The sequence below is a fragment of the Eptesicus fuscus genome, chromosome 12 (assembly GCF_027574615.1).
Source record: "Eptesicus fuscus isolate TK198812 chromosome 12, DD_ASM_mEF_20220401, whole genome shotgun sequence".
Classification (NCBI taxonomy): Eukaryota; Metazoa; Chordata; class Mammalia; order Chiroptera; family Vespertilionidae; genus Eptesicus; species Eptesicus fuscus.
Genome location: NC_072484.1, coordinates 48,245,378 through 48,264,407, shown reverse-complemented (window position 1 = coordinate 48,264,407; position 19,030 = coordinate 48,245,378). Strand labels below are relative to the sequence as shown.

The 19,030-nt window shown below is 39.1% G+C and overlaps 1 protein-coding gene across 1 annotated transcript in view; it reads right to left on the bottom strand.

Moving 5' to 3' along the window:
* Nucleotides 1-4,754: 4,754 nt before the first annotated feature.
* DOK6 (docking protein 6) overlaps nt 4,755-19,030 on the bottom strand; it is a 234,914-nt gene continuing 220,638 nt past the window's right edge. Inside the window, exon 8 of the mRNA XM_008160542.3 lies at nt 4,755-4,894. Within this exon, the coding sequence (XP_008158764.1) occupies nt 4,755-4,894 (140 nt within the window). The remainder of the gene's footprint in view (nt 4,895-19,030) is intronic.

The following is a 19,030-nucleotide window of genomic DNA, read 5'->3' as shown; positions in this document are numbered from 1 at the left end:
TTCGTCTCCACAGCTAGCTAGCATTCCACCTATCTAGAAAATGTGCCCCAAATCTCATGATACTTCCATGAAAGTCTATAAACTACCTAATGCCTTGTCTAGTTGTAATAAATTATAGAAATGATCCACAAAGATTCACATTCTTCAATAAGAAAGGAAGGATTTGTAGTAGAAAATGTGGGCTAAGCTTTCAGGTACATTTATAGAGAAATGCACCCACGGGCTGTGCATCTTTTCTGATGTGTTCAGCAATCAGCCTGTCTCACTGATAATGTATCTTCACATTGAAATGCAAATGAGGTTGACTCTACAAGAATGATCCTCATGTTACTGAAGAGACATTGGACCACGGGGATTCTGTTACATGTTCTTTGGTGTTAAATAATTTTCACTCTCTTAAAGGAAGCACACTTGTTGGTAATGGATTGTCTTTGTGCGGTAATGCCAATACTGATACAACTGATGTCTTGCATACTTTGTACTCAGAGAAACTAGTAAAGAAGGCCATGTCTCGGACATGGAACTGAGGTTAGAATGTTAAGAAAGTAAATCTGAGTGTGACACTAGATAGTTCATTGGAGTCTTTATAATCTTATCTAAATTGTTGCCCTCCTGACTAGTTCACATTGTCCTTCTCAACCCTCTCCTTTGGAAATTGTGCTCCATAAATTTCACTGGCTAGAAATTCATTTGTGTGGCATTATCAACTATTATTGTAATTATTAATGCATGCCCAGTAGGCAGATTTTTATCTATCTTGAGAAGACCAATGTTTGGGTATTGTAAAGTATAGCTAATTATTGGTTTAGTAATTAGAAATTGCAAGATATGGACAGATATAATATGTTAATAGAATTGGTGAAAAATGCATACTTTTCACTTTGAGCAGTTTTTAGCATAATATTTGTTATAACATGATATGTTAAAGGTCTTTAGGCTTAGCCCCATTGAATGTGTATTGCCTATTTATTGGGCTGTGTTATAATAATCAAAACTGGCCTACAATATTTTCATAAGAATATAATTGGCTTAGCTTGTTTTCACTGTATCACTAATGGTCCATTTTAGGAAGTGGCTCAAATAATCTAGAGAATAGGATACTCATGCTCTTTTACAAAGTTTTCTGAGATATTGGCCAAAGAATGAGGGGCAGACATCAATTTTTAGGATGTGTTTTAATATTGTAAAGATAGCACATGCAATAAATTGGATCCATAGAAACTGCTAACAGTGTAAAGTTATCAGTTCACTGTTTCTATATTGGACAGAAAATATAACTGGTTGACAATTTTATAGGTGATAAATAATTTTGAAACATAATTGCCCAATGAAGACAGAGAAAAATTGTACAAGATGTTATGTCTAGTACTCTAGTTACTACTTGGTGAAAAGGGTGAGGTTTACTTTTAATAAATACATTTCACTTTATTTCACATGCTCTACCAAACGGCATCTTCCCTAATAAATAAGTAAATATATATTTCTTATTTCATTAAGTTCAAATTGTGGCAGTGGCCAGAACCTATTGAATTATAAATATTTGCAACCTGCATAAATAAATTAGTTCTGAGAGCCTACTATTCATTCAAGGAATAAAAAAAAGTTGTGTTTTTTGTCCCCATCAGAATAGTAAGCTATTGGGTTAAAGTTATTTTGTACTTTTCTGCATTTTAAATATAATGTCACGTGTACAACAATTAATATTATTGGAAGAAAAAAACTGGGGACATAAAAAAATGAATCCCCTCACATAATCTGTGAAATGTGTACGTCCCCCAGGCTTTCTCTGCTCTCAGACGAACCTTTATGACTTATGTTGGGTTCTGTCATCATCACTCTCTTCCCACCCGATATGGAAACTGTGCCCCTCTTCATTCACCTTCTCCATCTGGAGGAGTCCCAGCGGAGTCACTTTTGGAAGGAGCCAAAAGATGTCTTTGGTTCATAGCAAGTCACTCCCTCACAATGACAAAGTCACAAGTATGTTAAAGATATAATACAATTTCTGGAGGGAGAAAAAATGACTTGCGAAGTGTAGAAGTATCTTCAGTCAAAAACCTATAAACTCAAGTGAGTTGAATACATGCCTATGACCACTCCAGTTGCTCCAGTGGAATTGATTTCATGAAGTTCCAGAAGATGGGTTCAGTAATTCTTCATCTTTGGTTTTTGTAGATTTATCAGCTTGTCGTTTTTATTGCAATGCGCACTGCCTTATGTCAAGTATGTTAGGTTAATATAAATTCTCCTATCTGTTCATTGAGTAGTTGTGACTTAGCTACAATTGGAAGCATAGTTAGAGGATAGAATACATCTCCAAAAATGTCCCAGGAGATATTTTATGGCCTTATTCTCATTGTGATGAGATTGGATAAAGACATGGGAAGGAAATTTCTATCTCACAGACTCTTTTTATGACATGATTTTCAGAATGAACTGGCCCAAGTTTTTGCCTGATCTCTGGTACCCTGTCAGTTATGCTCACTGGGAATGATCACAAGAAAATGGTGTTTTTGACTAACTTCATGCAGGTATTATGTCTCCCACCAAATAGACACAAGAGCAGACTCATCTAATTAGCAGAATCCACCTCCCTGGACTCGGTGTCTGTGCTCTGGGCACATTAATAAAACTGAGACATGAACCAGGACCCCTGAGGGCTTTTCCCCATAAGTCCCTTGTGGTCTCTAAGCAACAGCTCAACTGAGTGAGTCTTGCTCCGAGTGGGACCGCACTAGGAGCTGTGCTCAAGTGGTCTCAGCTGGGAGTTGCTCTGGTCAGTTCCGCTAATGGCATTTCAAAAGCAAATGCCCTGTGCTGAAGGAATTTAGAGGTGCCTAACTCTGAAAGCTGGAACTACAGGGAAGGCTCTATCATTGTCAGGAACCAGTCACCTGCTCTTCTGATGTGTCAGCAAAATTCACAGTGCAGAGCATTTGAGCAATTTTCTTTTTATCCCTGAAAGCTTAGGATAATTATTTTTCACAGCCACATTAAGTCTTATGATTAGCATCTTGATGGGGTTTTCACCTTTATCTGAGACATGCGGAGGGTCTAGGTGGTTGCTATAAATGCGAATTGATTAAGGAGGGACCCATAACCATTTAATGCTAGAGTAATCCTCTGGAAGGAATTGCCAATCTGCATTCAAGCTGTGGATATGGATGAAAAGTAGATCTTACTTCCAATCAGCAAAACGGGTACCCTTTCAACAGACTAACTTTGACAGTTTAAAATATTTTGCTATTAAGAAAGAAAAATCTGGTGTTCATCTTACATGGCCGGGGCTCCCTGCTATTTCTGTTTCTCTTAGGGGATTTGTGAGCTGACCATCTTAAGCACGTAGCATCAGATAATCAGGCAGGATCAACTTTATTTTCATTCGACTGAACACCAAAATTGAGGGCAAAACTATCTATGTTGACCTGAATTAGCCAAATTTCCTCAGTCCACATGGAAATCACCAATTCCTTTTAAACCTTGAAAATTCATCATTAGTGTGAAGGATGAAAAAAATTATATTTACTCCATTTTCTCATAGTCCCAGCCAACCCAGACTCAGGAAAAGGAAAGGAAAGCCCAGCAAGTCCTGGTCACACAGTAAAAGGCGAATCCCTGATGGCTGTCTGAGAAGAGTGTGTGAGGTTTCAAACATCTACAATCCTGTGCCTGTTGGTCTCCTGACTACAAAGTAGATCAGTTCTTTTTAAAGGTATTTTAATCACTTTCTTAAACATTTTCTCATCTAGAGTTCTTTTTCTTGAGATGAAATGGAAGCCGGCTGGTGATCACACCCAAAGGGAGAAAGACACTGTCACCAACAAGGGAACGCTAACCAGAAAGACAGTGCGGTGACGTGAGGCGTAGGACAGCTAGACCGGTTCTTCTGCTTCCAAAGCATTTCCCCTTCTCACACTCTCAGAGTTGTCATAGGAGCAGACTTGACTATATAAATACTTTTGCTAATAAGAAGGCTTTTTTTTTTTTTACAGCACTGTCTTAAAAATAGCTACTCAACATAACAATCTTTAACTTTAATGCACCAAATGACAGTTTTCTACGATTTAAGTGAGCATGACCTGTCACCCTCAGCACACATTTGATAATACTTGTTAAATATAGATGGATGTAGCAAAATCCATATCTCTATTTGTCTACACACACACACACACACACACACACACACACACACACACACACACACGTAGAGCTACAAGGCCCTGCTTAATCGTGTGTTCTAAATTTCCTGTTCCCTCAATTGTCACTGGGCTTATTTATATGGCGAGTTATGATGCCATTTGTAGAGCTTATTGGATTTGTCCCTGTCAAAACCTTCCAAGCCACACAGCTTGTGGTGGGTGACCTTTATGTCTAAGGACTGGCCCTGGTCATCAGACAGGAGGACGAAGCCATGAGGACACCAACCAGGTGCAACCCTGTTGGGCAATGCTCATGGTGCCCGGGGCTGCTGCTACTATCAGACCCAAAGAATTGTAGTTAATGACTGTTCATACGATTGGGATTCTATTTTTGTTAAACACAGATATCCCCCCAAGAAATTCAGTAAATAAAGGACTTAGCCACGGAATCAAGGAAGTAGAACTCCAGTTTTGAAACTTCCACTGGGATTGGGGCTAGACCCAACCCATTTCAATTTCTACTGCAATTGGTCTTCCAGGAGGCAGAGGGCGCAATGACCCTACAAGCAGGTCTGGGACAGACTGTCTCTCTGGTCAGCAGTGGTTCTCTGTGTGTCATTGGATGAGGCTGGAGCTGTAGCTGAATCCATAGCTGCTGGACCTGGACAAGGACTGCTGAGTCTCTTCGCTCTGCTCTGGGGCGTAGCTGGGAAAGGTCTGTGCGCGTGACATCTTTGAGGAACCAAACCCGTGACCTGGAGAGAAAGGAAGGAGAGCTGTACTAAGAAACAGATTAAGCAAAACATTAAGAAACAGATTAAGCAAAACACAGATATATTGCTAAAACAAACATATCAGAGCCCTCTTAGCCTCTGTATTGAGCTCCAGGTAAGTAGGTAAAAATGGAGATAACCTGGTGTTTTGTTCCTCAAAGAGCTAAAAATGTCACCTGCGGGGCTCAGTATCTCCCTCCAGCGGGTCTTGCCAACAATTCTGGATGCGAAAGAGCTAGGTAAATTTTCTAAGGACCTCAAACTTCTACTATCCTTCAGCTTTTGAAACAAAAGCAGACAAGCTTTTCCAAAAGCAAAGTTGTTTTTGATGGGGAGCCTATAAGCTGCTTGCTTTTCTTTTATAACCACTTTCAGCAAATGACACACTTCCTTAAAACCTTTTTGAGTAGGCAGTAACCTATGCTGAGCAGTAACCATCAACTATCAAGAAAAAGCTTTCACAGTGAGAGTGTTCGAGGCCCTGGCTTATCCTAGTGGGGTTTGTGAGTAACTGAACCCATTTCATGATACAGTTAACCCAAATGCTAAGTCTGTATGGCTACTGAAATAACTGCCCAAAAGTGAAACCTTACAGAAGATATATTTTCAGAAAATTCTACTTATGCCTTTTGTAGTACAGACGCACCCCTATGATGAGAAATTGGGCTAACACAAAAAACAGAAGTTGACTACTAAAAAACTTGTCAGAATGTTCAACCTGTAGGGAGAATGTGCCTGCTCCCATCCTTCGTGTTAACCAGTGATTAACAATTCTTCCTGGTTGAGAATGATAATTAACTAATGGATGCGCTTAGTGGGAGAGGAGACAGGCAGACCCAGCGAGCTCTGCCCTTCACAGTGTACATTCCACCCAAAGGAGGACAGCGCTTGAGCTCGATTTGCATTGTTTCTGGTCTCACGGTGAGGCCTCCAGGGAACACAATCTGTTAACAGAAACATGGAACATCTGGCCAGGTTCTCAGGTGGCGCTGTCCTTCGCAAGGTCATGCACTTAAAGCCATTTCATGGTCAGGTGTGTTTTCCTTGCAGAGTCTGGAGCTTGGGATCCAGGGAGGAAATGCAAATGAATTGGGTAATCAAAAGCTAATTAAACTGGTAGGACCCCTTAATGTGAAAATATTGTGAGAGCAAAATCTTGCTTTCTACATAAAAATCATTTTAGATTCACTGTTGGCCTGATTCTCTTGTTAAGACTCCACGAGCAGGTCAGGGAGAAGAGAGGCATAGGCAGTTCCACCCTGTGTCCTCTGCCCAATTTATCTTAGCATTGACTTGTTAGATGATAATTCTATTTATAGTTCCTTTAAGTGGAGATATTGGCATTTATGAGCATAAATCAGGAGGAAATTCTATTAAGAATATGCTCCTGGCCTTGGTTTTATCCTGATATATTTTAATTTTTATTTTGTTTTGTTTTTTTAAATGAGAGCTATCTGAAAGAGAGCAATACTGGAGCTCACCTTTAATGTGTGTTATTTGTGGGCTACCAGCTAAGGCTTAAGTTGCAAATTCAGAAGCCTCTGCCTGTGCACACGTAGCTTTTTATCCTAGAATCTTGGGTGCAAAAGGTCAATCACGTAGCTGATATTTGCCAAACATCTGTTAAAACAATTCAAAATGCCACAGTGGAGACAAAGTAATGGGAAGTATGTTACCTGACTTTACAAGGTTCATGAGCTGCTTTGGGAATGGTCATCAGACAAGGAGAGTCAGAATCAACAATGAAAGGAGCTAAAGGGTGCACACAGCCCGTGCTCTGCAGGACCAGAGCAGGGCGCCAGCGGAGCTTCGGAGCACTGTCTATAGAACCACACAGGCCAGGTCAAGTCACTGTGCCCTTCACTCTACAGGGTGTGCAAACACCATCACCACCATGGACCAAAACACACGGAACCGAGTCCTGCCAGCCCTATGACTCCTTTTAGTACCTCATTTGCCTACATGGAGAGAATATCTTTGTCAAGGTGTTTTGAAGTTTAAATAAAACACTTAGGAAGTTACCTGGGACTGTAGGTTCCCCAAAGATGTCAATTTTCTCCCTTCTTTCTACAAGGAATGGACCTGTATTCTTCTCTCTCTCTCTCTCTCTCTCTCCCCCGCCCCCTCTCCAAAATCTGTGCTACCCACCATCTCGGTGTGCTCTATGAACAGTTTCTAGTCTAACTGGAAATTAAATGATGATTTTCCTTACCCCTCCCATTTCTTTACAGACAATTTACAAATGATGCCACTTAATACTTATTACAAAAATAACACGTCTCATTCAGAACTGTACATCTGAAGGCCGAACATAGGCGGTTTGATTTGGTCAACAATGAGTATGAGAACAAAAGAGAGAACTAATTAAGCATTTTCTCAACTTTCATTTCAATTATGCCCTTAGGCTCTATTGATGAAAACAAAACAAAACAACAAAAGGAAATCAACTTTGTGGCTTAAATGATAAACTTGCTAGAACAGACCTGTTTTCTACACTAACAGAGACTCTATATGCTTCCTGAACTTTCCCTTTAGCTCACGCTGGAGGGCAGGTAAGGTGAATGAATAAGCACCCTAAGGACCTGGGGATGCTATAATTAAAAAGCTGTGAATAGCTATTAGTGTATCTTAAAAGTCCTTGTGAATTTTGGTTCCTACTTCATGGTCTATTCATGTTTGTTTTAATAGAAAAAGATACTTTGTACCCATCTATTCAGGTGACACTGGCTATCTGGGAAAACAAACACATCTCATTTACCTGGCGGTTTGAAGTATTCTCTGAAATGACATTTCCTACCATCCTCCACCTTCTTCTCCCCTGGTGTGTATACAAGACTGAGAAATATAGTTCTGTTCTATAAAGAAGTAAATATATTGGGTATAGAGATGTTTCAAACATTTGCATTATTCTAACAAAAATGTGACCACTCCCAATTCCGGAAACTTAAGCATCCACATGCAAGAAAGGTGAAGTCACCCTACCATAAAGGTAAAGTCTTCAAAGGTTCAAACCAGCAATAAACCAGAAGGAACACAAAGGCAGTAGGAAAATAAATCAGAATGCAAGACCAGGGACCCATATCACACCTCAAAGAACAGTGACTTCTGAATACCCTCTCCTTTGGGGGGGGATTAAGTGCATAGCTGCCTGGATGGAGTCCCTACTGCTCACCCCTCTGGTTTTCTACACTTAAACTGACTGTGCTCTTTACATAAAATAGCATGCAAAGGAGTTGGTTTCTGTAGGAAATCAGGAAGATCCTATTGCCCAAGGCTTATGATTATTAATTGGTGAGAAACAATGGTCTCAGTAAGGATCTGGGGCAGAGGAAAGGGTGCTGTCTTAAAAAAAAGAAAGAAAGAAAGAAAAAAAAAAACAAAAAACACAAAGCCGAAAAAACACACCAAATACAATAGTTGCTTCATGAGGAAGCATGCAGTCTGCCGTGAAGGTTCAACAACTATCAGGTGCAAGTAGAGGAGATGCCATCTTACTCTTTGTATTCCTTGACAAGGGCTTTCTAGCCCCTGGGGAAAAGGGGAGGGCTGAGGGCGATTGGATCTAACGCTGAAGGACAAATGGACGAACACCTGGGGTGTAAACAGAGGTCCCAGGGCTCTCACTGTAGTGATTCGGGGGCAAGAGGCTTCTATGAGGTAGAAGTGTTCTGGGAATGTCTAGAGTCTTAGCAACAACCTACCACCTGTTAGTTATGCTGAGAAATACCAAGGATTCATTGTCAACATCTCTGTAAGCTGTGTTTGATTTTACTCAGTTCATTGTAATTACAGCTCAAACCAGACTGTTTGGGTTTGATCTCTGTGCTCTCCTAGGGGGAAGCTTATGAAATTCCCGTGGAGATTCCTGGCCCCAATAGTTCCATGCCTCTGGAATGGATTTGTTTCAGGTATCAAGGCTCAGATTCAGCACATTTGAGCCAATGGGGAATATAAAGACCATGGGTTTCAACCCATAAAGGAGTGATTTGGAAAAATCATGATGTATGTCCCTTAAGCATCTGTTCATGCCCACCTTATACTAAGTCCCTTAAGACATCACTGTTAAAATCCTTATATCGGTTCTGCAAGGTGAGGTTGCATACCCTCATTGCACTTGTGCAAAAACAAAACTGGAGCCTCCAGGTGTTTAATGAGTTGCCAAGCTCCTAAGCGGTAGAGCAGGTCAGACCTAGGTCTGCTGGAAATGACCTAAAAAAGCATTGCCCTGCAGACTGCCGCATGTCCCCTTAGAACTCTTTAAACTTCGGTTTTATTAGGAACCGTAAAGCACATGTTTATTTATATAGACATGGCTTCTGAGGAGAATAAATAGCAGTTTTCACAACCCAGTTCCTGAAGACTAGATTCAAGTGCCTGTAAGATGGTGACCATGTTGTCAAAGAACAAAAAGCCGTTCAAGCAGGTAAAACATTCTCTTGGTCTGCTCGAGTGCCACAACCAAGTACCACAGGCTGGGGGCCTTTGGCAACAGACAATGATTTTCTCAGAATTTCAGGGGCGGCGAGTCTGAGGTCAAGGCCGGTGGGTTGGTTTCTGGTGCGAGCTCTTGTGGCTTGTAAATGGCTGCCTTCTCCCATATCACGTGGGCCCTTCTCTTCTCTGTGTCCTGTCCTGGGGTCTCTAGTTCTTCTTATAAGGATGTTAATACTACGGGATCCAGGCCCCACCCAACATGACCTCATTTAACCTTGATGACCCCCTTAAAGGCCCTGTCTCCAAATATAGTCACCTTGGGATGGGGGCTTAGGACTCCAACATATGAATTCTGGAGGGGGCGGGGCACAATTCAGTTTATAGCAAGCTAAAAAAATAAAACTGAATAGGAGATGTTAAGATAGTGTATGTGACACTTTTTCTCTTGATAGTGACTGTTGTTTTTTTCACTTTTTTTTTTTTCCCTGAGGGGTATTTGTACTTGTTAGTGAAATTATGTAATTTGGTTTAGGATTACATAAAATGATTAAATGACATAATTTTTTAATCCTTCAAATTGTCAAAAGAGAATTTAAGAATTTAATGATTGTTTTATACCACGAAGTTTCTGATATACACTGTCAATTTTCATTGCACCCATTCACATTCCCACCCACAGGGTTTTAAAGTAATTTCTTTCCTAACTTTAGATAATCTGGATAATATCAGATTAAAATCTTCTTTCCAAATTGAAGGATGAAAAATTGCATCTAGTTGAGTTCATTTTCTTTTGCTACATAAAAGTACTTAAATTTTTTTTGTAGTCAAGTCTTTGTGTTTTCTGGGTTTTGTGTCTTGATAATGTCTTGCCTCATCACAAGATTATTAGTATTATTTTATTTTTATTAATCCTCACCTGAGGATATTTTTCCATTGATTTTTAGAGAGAGGGGTAGGGAGGGGAGAAACACAGAGAGAGAGAAACATTGATTGGCTGCCTCCTGTATGTGCCCCGACCAGGGCCGGGATCCAGCCCGCAACCGAGGCAATCGAACCCATAATCCTGCAGTCTGCAGGCTAATGCTCTATCTACTGAGCCCAACTGGCTAGGGCTCATCCTTAAAATTTAAGAACCTTTTCCCTTAGTGAGAAAAGTCATCTGGACCTTAAATTTGTATACATTTTGGCCTTTATTCTTTAAATTTTTCTTTAACTTCTCTAAAGATTCATTTTTATTATTCTTCAATTATATCTGATCTCTTTTTCCAGACCAAAAAGAGTCTGGGAAGTATTCTGTGTACTTCTTTTAATTCTGTCCCTGGATTATGCCAGATTTTCCCTGTACATTGCTAGTATTTTTGGCCTCTTTAGAATTGCTTTTTCTCGGTTGTACTTTGGCAATCCGTATCAAATCCCTATGAAAGTTAATTGCTATAGATACTGCAAAGGGTATATATGACTATAATTCATAATGTTTTATTTATTTATTTATTTATTTGTTTGTTTGTTTATTTATTTATTTATTTATCCCTTTGTGTCTGGTTTATTATACTTTACATGTTTTCAAGGTTTATCCATGTTGTAGCATGTATCAGAACTTCATTTTTTAAAAATTTTTTATTTTTTTTTTTTTAAATTTCTTTATTGATTAAGGTGTCACATATTTGTCCTCATCCCCCCATTCCCATCCCACACCCCTCCCCACGGATGCCCCAACCCCTGTTGATCTTAACCATTGGTTAGGCTCGTATGCATGCACACAAGTCCTTTGGTTGATCTCTCCCCCCTCTCCCCACTCTCCCCTACCCTCCCTCTGAGGCCTGATAGTCAGATCGATGCCTCCTTGTTTCTGGGTCTGTTCTTGTTCATCAGTCTATGTTGTTCATCATTTCCCCTAGTTGAGTGAGATCATGTGTCACTAGAAATATACTTATAAGAACTGAATGTGAGACGAGCTATAATAGTTATGCTGACAGGCAAATGAATCAGTCTGTAGTGAGTTTCATTCTGGACCAACAGTTCTTTTGAGACACAATTTCAATGTCCACCAGTTCCTTATGTGTACATGTCGGCACTGACTTTTCAGCTCTGGATGGTGGACAAATGGTGGTAATGCAGGTCCGACTCTCTCTGGTTTGGTCTCGGCCGGACCCAGAGGCACGGCTTCTCCCGGACTCAGGGGCGCGTGGCCTCACCCAGACCCAGGGGCGCGCGGCCTCACCCGGACCCAGGGGCGCGCGGCCTCACCCGGACCCGGGACCCAGCCTCACCCGGATTCATCACAAGATTATTAAAATACTTCCTTATCTAAGTGAAATAAGCCAGTCAGAGAAAGACAAGTATCACATGATCTCAGCTCATATGTGGAATCTAATGAATAAAATAAACTGATGAGTAAATAGATTCTGAGATACAGAAGCATGGATTACTGTTGAATTTCAGAGGGAAGGCAGACCTCGGAGGGTGAGTGGGTGGGAAGAGAGCAACCAAAGAAGTTGTATGCATATATGCATAGCCCTTTGTCACAGATAATAGGGATGGGGGCGAGCTAGAAGAGGTCAATGAGGGCATGGGGGGGAAGCAGACATATGTAATACTTTCAACACTAAAGATGTAAAAAATAAAATACGTTCTTATAAGTTCTTTTCATATTTTCATAAATATCTTTGGTTATCTTTAGCCCTTCAAGTCACTGGGACGCTATCCTGGTTGATGCCCTATGGTTAGCATCCCGTGCCGGGTGAAGGCTAATAGTGTTAGCGATGAAGGAAGGCTGCTAGGGTTTGAGTTCCAGCTCCACCATTTACAGCTGGTTGACACCTGGAAAGTTATGCAATTGCTCTGTCCCTCAGGTTCCTCAATGTATAAGGACAATCATAATAGTTTCTACTAATAGAATCATGTGTTAAATGAGTATAGTCATAGCAGTGTAATGTAATAATACATTACATTAGTGTTAGTATATACTAACACTAAGAGCAAGGGTCCTATATTGTAATACACACACACTCTCTTTATTAGCTCACTTAGTGTTCACAAGTGCTACTGAGGTAGAGACAAAATTTTTGCAGAGGTGCTTGGGACTGATCCTTGTCACCCAGTTATGAGCTCCATGATAAAATGCCTTGGTGTGAGTATTATTTTCAAAGTCCTTATGAGCTTTTTTCAATCAAGGAACTAAGATGTCTCATTTCTTGGGGATATTTCTGAATTATTATAATTTGTTGTTAATTATTTCCATTTCACTATTCTCTCTCTCTCTCTCTCTCTCTCTCTCTCTCTCTCTCTCTCTCTCTCCCCTCCCCCCGTATCTCTCTTCTCTTTTTTTCTAGAGCATTTATTATTTATCAGGGGTGGGGAACCTTTTTTCTGCCAAGGATATTTATAACATTATTTGAGGGCCAAACAAAATTATCACCTTAAAAATTAGCCTGCTATATTTGGTCAAACATTTAATTACCTTACCCCTAGTGCCTTGGCAGGGCCAGACCAAATGATTTTGTGAGCCTTATATGGCCTGAGTGTTCCCCGCCCCCCCCCCCCCCCCGCCCCCCTGCCGGCCCCCCCCCCCCCCCGCCAATTTATATGTTCTAGTGCTGCACCAGTCTTACAATTTCTCACCTCTTCTATTTTCACTCTCTTTTTGCTGCTTTACTTTGAGGGAGATTTGAGATTTGTTTAACCTTATCTCCCACACTTACTAAATTATAAAAAAATTTCTATGACTCTAATTTTAGTTTGCAAAAAGCTTTTCCTCTGTCTTTTCCATTCCCTCCCTTGCTCTCCTTTTCTTAAGATATATTCACACATTTATTGTTATTAATACTGGCACTTTCACCCCCCCAAACTATGAACCTTTTTCCTTACTTTATAAGTGGACTTCTAAATGTTCTTTAGTCTTATTTTCAAAAATTAGTAAGTCCTGAATGGAAAAATGCATATTATTAATTTGTATGTAGTGCCCAGCCTACAGTTGTAAAGAGACTGGTAGGTTAGCAATAACATTCTAACACTGAAAAATATCTGATGTTGTTTAAAATACTTTAATTTGTCTTAAAGATGGTTTGATTTGATTCACACAGAATTACATTTTTAATACGTATTTCATAAATTCTCTAGAATAAAAACAGTCTTATATTTATTATTCTGGTTGATGTAGCATTCATTTATTCCTGTTGCTTGCATTTAATTTATCTTGTATTCTAATTAACTACTGGGATATTAATTTTCTACAACTGTGATCTCTTTGTAAAACTTGGCGGAACTCTTCACTGTTAGCAGAATTCATTTGAATAATTGTGGCGTTCATAAGCAATCTGTGTCAGCTAATAAAATGAAATAATCTAAGCTGAAACATAATATGAGGAGTAGAGAATACATGAAATAAAAATTCATTAATGTTGATCAACCATCATATACTATGGGGCAAAATATATGGTGAAAAATTCAGATATTTAGTTTGTGAACTATAAATAGTACACTGCTATTTTCAAGGGTTCAGTTATAAAGTTTTGAAAACAATGTTAATATAATTAAAAAATCATATATTGATATATCTTTGTTTCCATTTTTGAACACATTATTTGTAGATAGCTTTAGCAATCAAGGAACTATTTAAGATTATGAAATAGTGTATTTCCATTTCAGGTAGAAATCTTCAGAACTGTAATTGAGCAGTGATTTAACAAATTTACTGAAAAGTCACAGTAATCTCCTACAAATCAGTAAGAATACATATAAGCTGACTGTCCTTAAGACATTGAGAAAATGGAAAGTTTTATTTGCTATAATTATATTTATAAAATGTTTAAGCTAATGCAATGAGAATAAGATTTCTGTACATACTACAGTATTTTCCCCCCAAAACGTATACACACTTTGAATAATTATTAGTTCCAATGGGTTAAATCTGAAAGAAAGAAACAGCAATTGAGCTAGCAGCTGTAAAGGCCTGTTAGTGTGTATACACTTTTTGGGATACCCTACATATACCTAGAGACTTGAGTTATAAAAGAAATATAGCAAAAATTACTGAATGTTACATAAGTTTACACAGAAAGAACTTTGCAAAAAAAGCTTAGACTAAATATGTGGGACATTAATAAAATTGTTTAAAATTTACTATCTGGTTTTCATATAATGCAACACAATGTTATTATGCAGTAGACACAAGGTTAAGCCTGCACTTAGTCTGAGGATTTCTGAAATAAGTTGGAGGATATGTGTCAAAAATTTGCTTAGTCCTCAATAAAGATCTGGATTTTCATCTCATTCTCAGTAGAATTTTGCCTAGAGTTTTTCTTCCTAACTACAGGTTAGATTGATTTTTCGGAGACCTGGAAAACATTCTGATAATCCCAGACAGAGAAGTTCATTCTCATTGAGAAAAATCTACAGGTATTTCTTGGTATAAATAAATTTAATATTCTAAGTTCCGAATTATATAATCAAGAAGCAATGCAGTAATTTCAGAACTTGGAAATTTGAAACCTCTTCCTGGAGAGTAGATATTGCAATATGTCTCTATTAGTATTGAAAACATCCCGATAAATAAAGAATAAGAGATCTGAGGTTCAGGAAAATGGAGTCAAAGTGTATAGGACAAAAGAGGAATTCTCTTAACATTTACATTTTATGAGAAACTGCTGCAAAATCCCAAATTCCTTTTCTAGGCAGGTTGAGAAATCACTATTAGGCATTTTATTATGCTTATACCCAGTAGGCAGCAATAATCACAATCTTAACCCCTTGTTAGCTTTTTTATCCTCAAATTTTATTTCTTGATTTTTAGAGAGAGAGGAAGGGAGACAGATAGATAGATAGAGATTTGTTGTTCCACTTATTTATACATTCATTGGTTGCTTTCTGTATGTACCTTGACCTGAGATCAAACCCACAGCCTTGTCATATCAGGACAATGCACTAATCAACTGAGCTACCTAGCTAGGGCCAACCCCTTGTTAGTATTTACTTTTTAATTATTTTTATTTTATCTCACTGTATGGGAGATTGAACTGGGTTTTTATCAGTTATTTTTTATATTTAAGTACTCATATCAAAGGCTAAAAAATGTGTTAAGAATACAAATTGCAATTTTGCAAAGTAGCAGAGAGCCTGGCTTATGAAGCTACTCCTTGTTAAAATTTATTGAGTACTACAGTGTACCAGGAAGTATCAGACATTTCACTTAAGTTATAAGCAGTTAGACAGACATGAGCAGAGGAAGGGCGATGGGTCAGGTATGGGTCAGGTAGAGGTCACCAGGGCAGAAAGTCCTGGGGCCTTGCAATGGGAAAAACTGGGAAAACAAGGACCTCACCCCCAGGATAACCTTTCTTCCCCTAGTATATCAATGGTCGATGGTCACGGAGTTTACTGGTAGATCTCCTGACCTTTCCCTCCCTAAAGAAAACATTAAACCTCAATTGTATTTCAGCCCCTGGCCCAAAAGAGCAGAAAAAGCAAAGTGACTCCATGGCTGCTCGAGGACCAGCTGAATTGACTGATGACCCCCTGCCCTGGCCCCAACCAACCAGTGGAAACCAGAATCCTGAATGAAAGAGCACACCTGGAAAGCTGATAAATATTCTATTGAGACCCTTTCCTGAGACCTCCCCTAAGATTCTCACCTGAGAGAGATAAATACCCCAACACAGCCAGAAGCAGTATTTCAAAACTGAGCTCATCTTCCTTCCCTAACCAATTTCCTCAATGGCACCCATTAACCTAACAGCCCAGGTCAAAGAGCTGGTTCCATTGTGGTCTCCCGGCTTTTCCATCATCTCTCCTCCAGCTGTCAGTCATCAAGCCCTGTAGATTCTACCTCCTTAAAACCTCTTGAATCCTTCTATTTTCTTCATGGTCACTACTTCTACCTTGAATTTCTCATCAGGTTTATGACTCCAGCCACCAAACAGGTTTCCTAACAACAATGTCCACTTTCTTGTAATATGTTCTTTGTCAAAGTGATTATGAGCTGCTGGTGACCTCTCCCCCTGGTACCTTTCCAGGATATAGGTAAACTCCCTAGCTTAGGGATTAGGTTAGGAGTTCAAGCTCTCAATGGTGAGTATGAAATTCTTTAGTTACCCCCATGTATAAAATCCATCACTTGTACTCCTCTCCAGTAAAAAAAAAAAAAAAAAAAAAAAATCTATGTAAGAACATAGCTTACAAATATGGTTTCAAGATGAATGCCCCAGGGCTCCCTTCTAACCAGACTACTACCTGTAGAAGTGTATTGGAGTTTCCTCTAAGGATGCTCTGATTTAAATTGTTCTCACTTTTCCATTCTCTTTTCCCGTTTCTACCTCACACCCTCTGCTCTAAGACCCCCCCTCCTCCACCACGTGCAGGTCCCAGAGAAGGCAGGCTCTCTGAACCATGGCACAGGCTTCTTCCTCTGTGTGGAATGCCAAGACAAACACTCATTTGCATTTCAACTCTTATCAGGCTGATTCCTTTTTTTTTTTTTTAAATTTCATCTAGGAAGCCTTACCCAATCCTCCACTATCCCACCCAGCCTGAGCCAGAAGCTACTGTTTTTTCTCTTATCTCTTTACCTTGCATCTTGTCTGGGAGCTTACACTGAACTAGAGGAGAGGAAGTTTATTTACTTTTGCATCTTTGGAACCTTATAAAATGCCACATTGTCAGCAGGCACTCAGTAAATATTAATGAATAAAACGATGAAAAATGCATGCAGCAGCTCACTCCTCTGCACAGTTAGAGCAGAACATAGAGAAAAATGCAGCTCTCTTGAGATTGTCTTCTTTGAAAGCCAATAATTATCTGTTGAATCAAAGTAATTTAATTATGTGGCCAGGTCTTGGTGAATGGGAAAATGACAATCCTTTTTAAAATGAAAATTTAAATAGGACAAGGCTCCCTGTGATTGTCTAATGTATGCTATAGGTAAAAATATGAGTCTAAGAAAATGTGTTTTTTTAATACCTGACCCCAATGAATGTATCATTTTAAAAGGTTTTAAAAAGTTAAACAGATGTGGGCTTAGTAAGAAAATGAGGAAGAGAGACCTATGTGGTGAAAAGTTTGTTGTAGACAATCCTCCATAGTCTCTTGCATTTCTGCATGTTTTGTGAGCAGAGGCACTGGTGCCCTTTTATTCTGGATTATCTTTTCAAGGATATTTGTAGAACAAACAGCCTTGGAAGATAGAGATGGTGTCTTCCCTGGAGCATAAGGGAAGATTTGTTCGTGTCCAAAACAATAAAGACAGTGGCTCCCTCTGGGACAGATGCCCACTATAAAATATTAGGGTTCCCTAAACTTGTGGTTCCTCTCCCATAACAAAACCTACTTCGTGTGCATCTTTATGTTGGTTTCCTGACTCTATTTGCATCTCTATTGGGGCATAAATGTTGGTACTCTGGAAAATGTTATTGCTGTGAGTCTCTGACCCAGAAATCTCATGTCTCTTTGGCCAGAATCCACTAAACTGTGTATGGCAAGCTAACTTGCTAGCTTGCACATAGGGTGAAATCTTAAATCCTTAACAGTTAATAATGATATTTAATGATTCCCATGCTAAGGGTAGTGCCTTCCAATTTTTGTTGGATTGTTACATTTACCCATTATTTGGTAAGAGTCAGTGAAATCATTCCTTATCTGAAATATACATCACATCTTAATGTGATAATTTACACGATAACTGACCAACAGGACAGTTTCATAAAGACAGCTGGTATACAAAAAGAAAGAATAAATATGGACAAAGTTTTCACTAAAGAATAGAAAAATAGGTAACTGGCCCTCTTACTACTCAAACATGAGGCTGAAATAATTATTAATAAAAAAATCAAAATTAATTTCTAGTAATGACAGTCTAGTCACCTGAGAAGAAATGCCCAAATTATTTGTTATAAGGTAGATTTTGTTGCTGTTTTTGTTTTCATGGGCAGAGTCTTTTCTTCCGGTGTATTTTTTTTTAAGAGTAGCATGCTATCCACATAAAGATGAAATGAGAGGGAAAAATCAGAACTCGTTTGATTTTCACAGGGAAGAAAGAAACATTTATTTTAGGCCCAACACAAAGCAGGGAAAATGAATGATTCCTGTGGTTTTAGAATGAAGCTTTTATCCTGTCAGAGGCTTTGTTAAAAACAGTGAAGCATGTTTTAATTCTGAATATGGAAAATTGTTCTCAAAGCTTTGCTGCCCCTTAAAATTACTCTAAGAGACAACTGCTTCACTACAATGGGGTACTTTAAAGACAGAAAATAGAGATTACAGGCTAAATCGCTCGCATGCTGTGCTGGTTAACGTTCAGGAGTTGATTCAGTGGCGAATATATCTCCTATCAGAGTTCTTTTGTTAAGATAGTTTCTTTTGGTCCCCCTGGCAGACATTGAACTGAATTGAGAAGATGCAGTCATTGTGTGTTTTAGAATATCCTGTTACTGGCAGTTAGACCGTGCGATGGAGAGCAGAGAAACTGGCCCACACAGGAAGTGTGGTGCAGAGGTTTTGAAAACCAAGTGGAGAACCAGGCATTCTCTGTTTTATTGATAACTTTCAATTACTGACTTGTCTCATGATTCCAGACCATTTTAACTATGGGCAATTTCCACAGGATGGTTGACACTGGATTCTACTGACAAAAATGCAGCAGTGCAATAAATGAATGGCCAAGGGTTATGTTACTTTAATATTTAGAAGTTATTT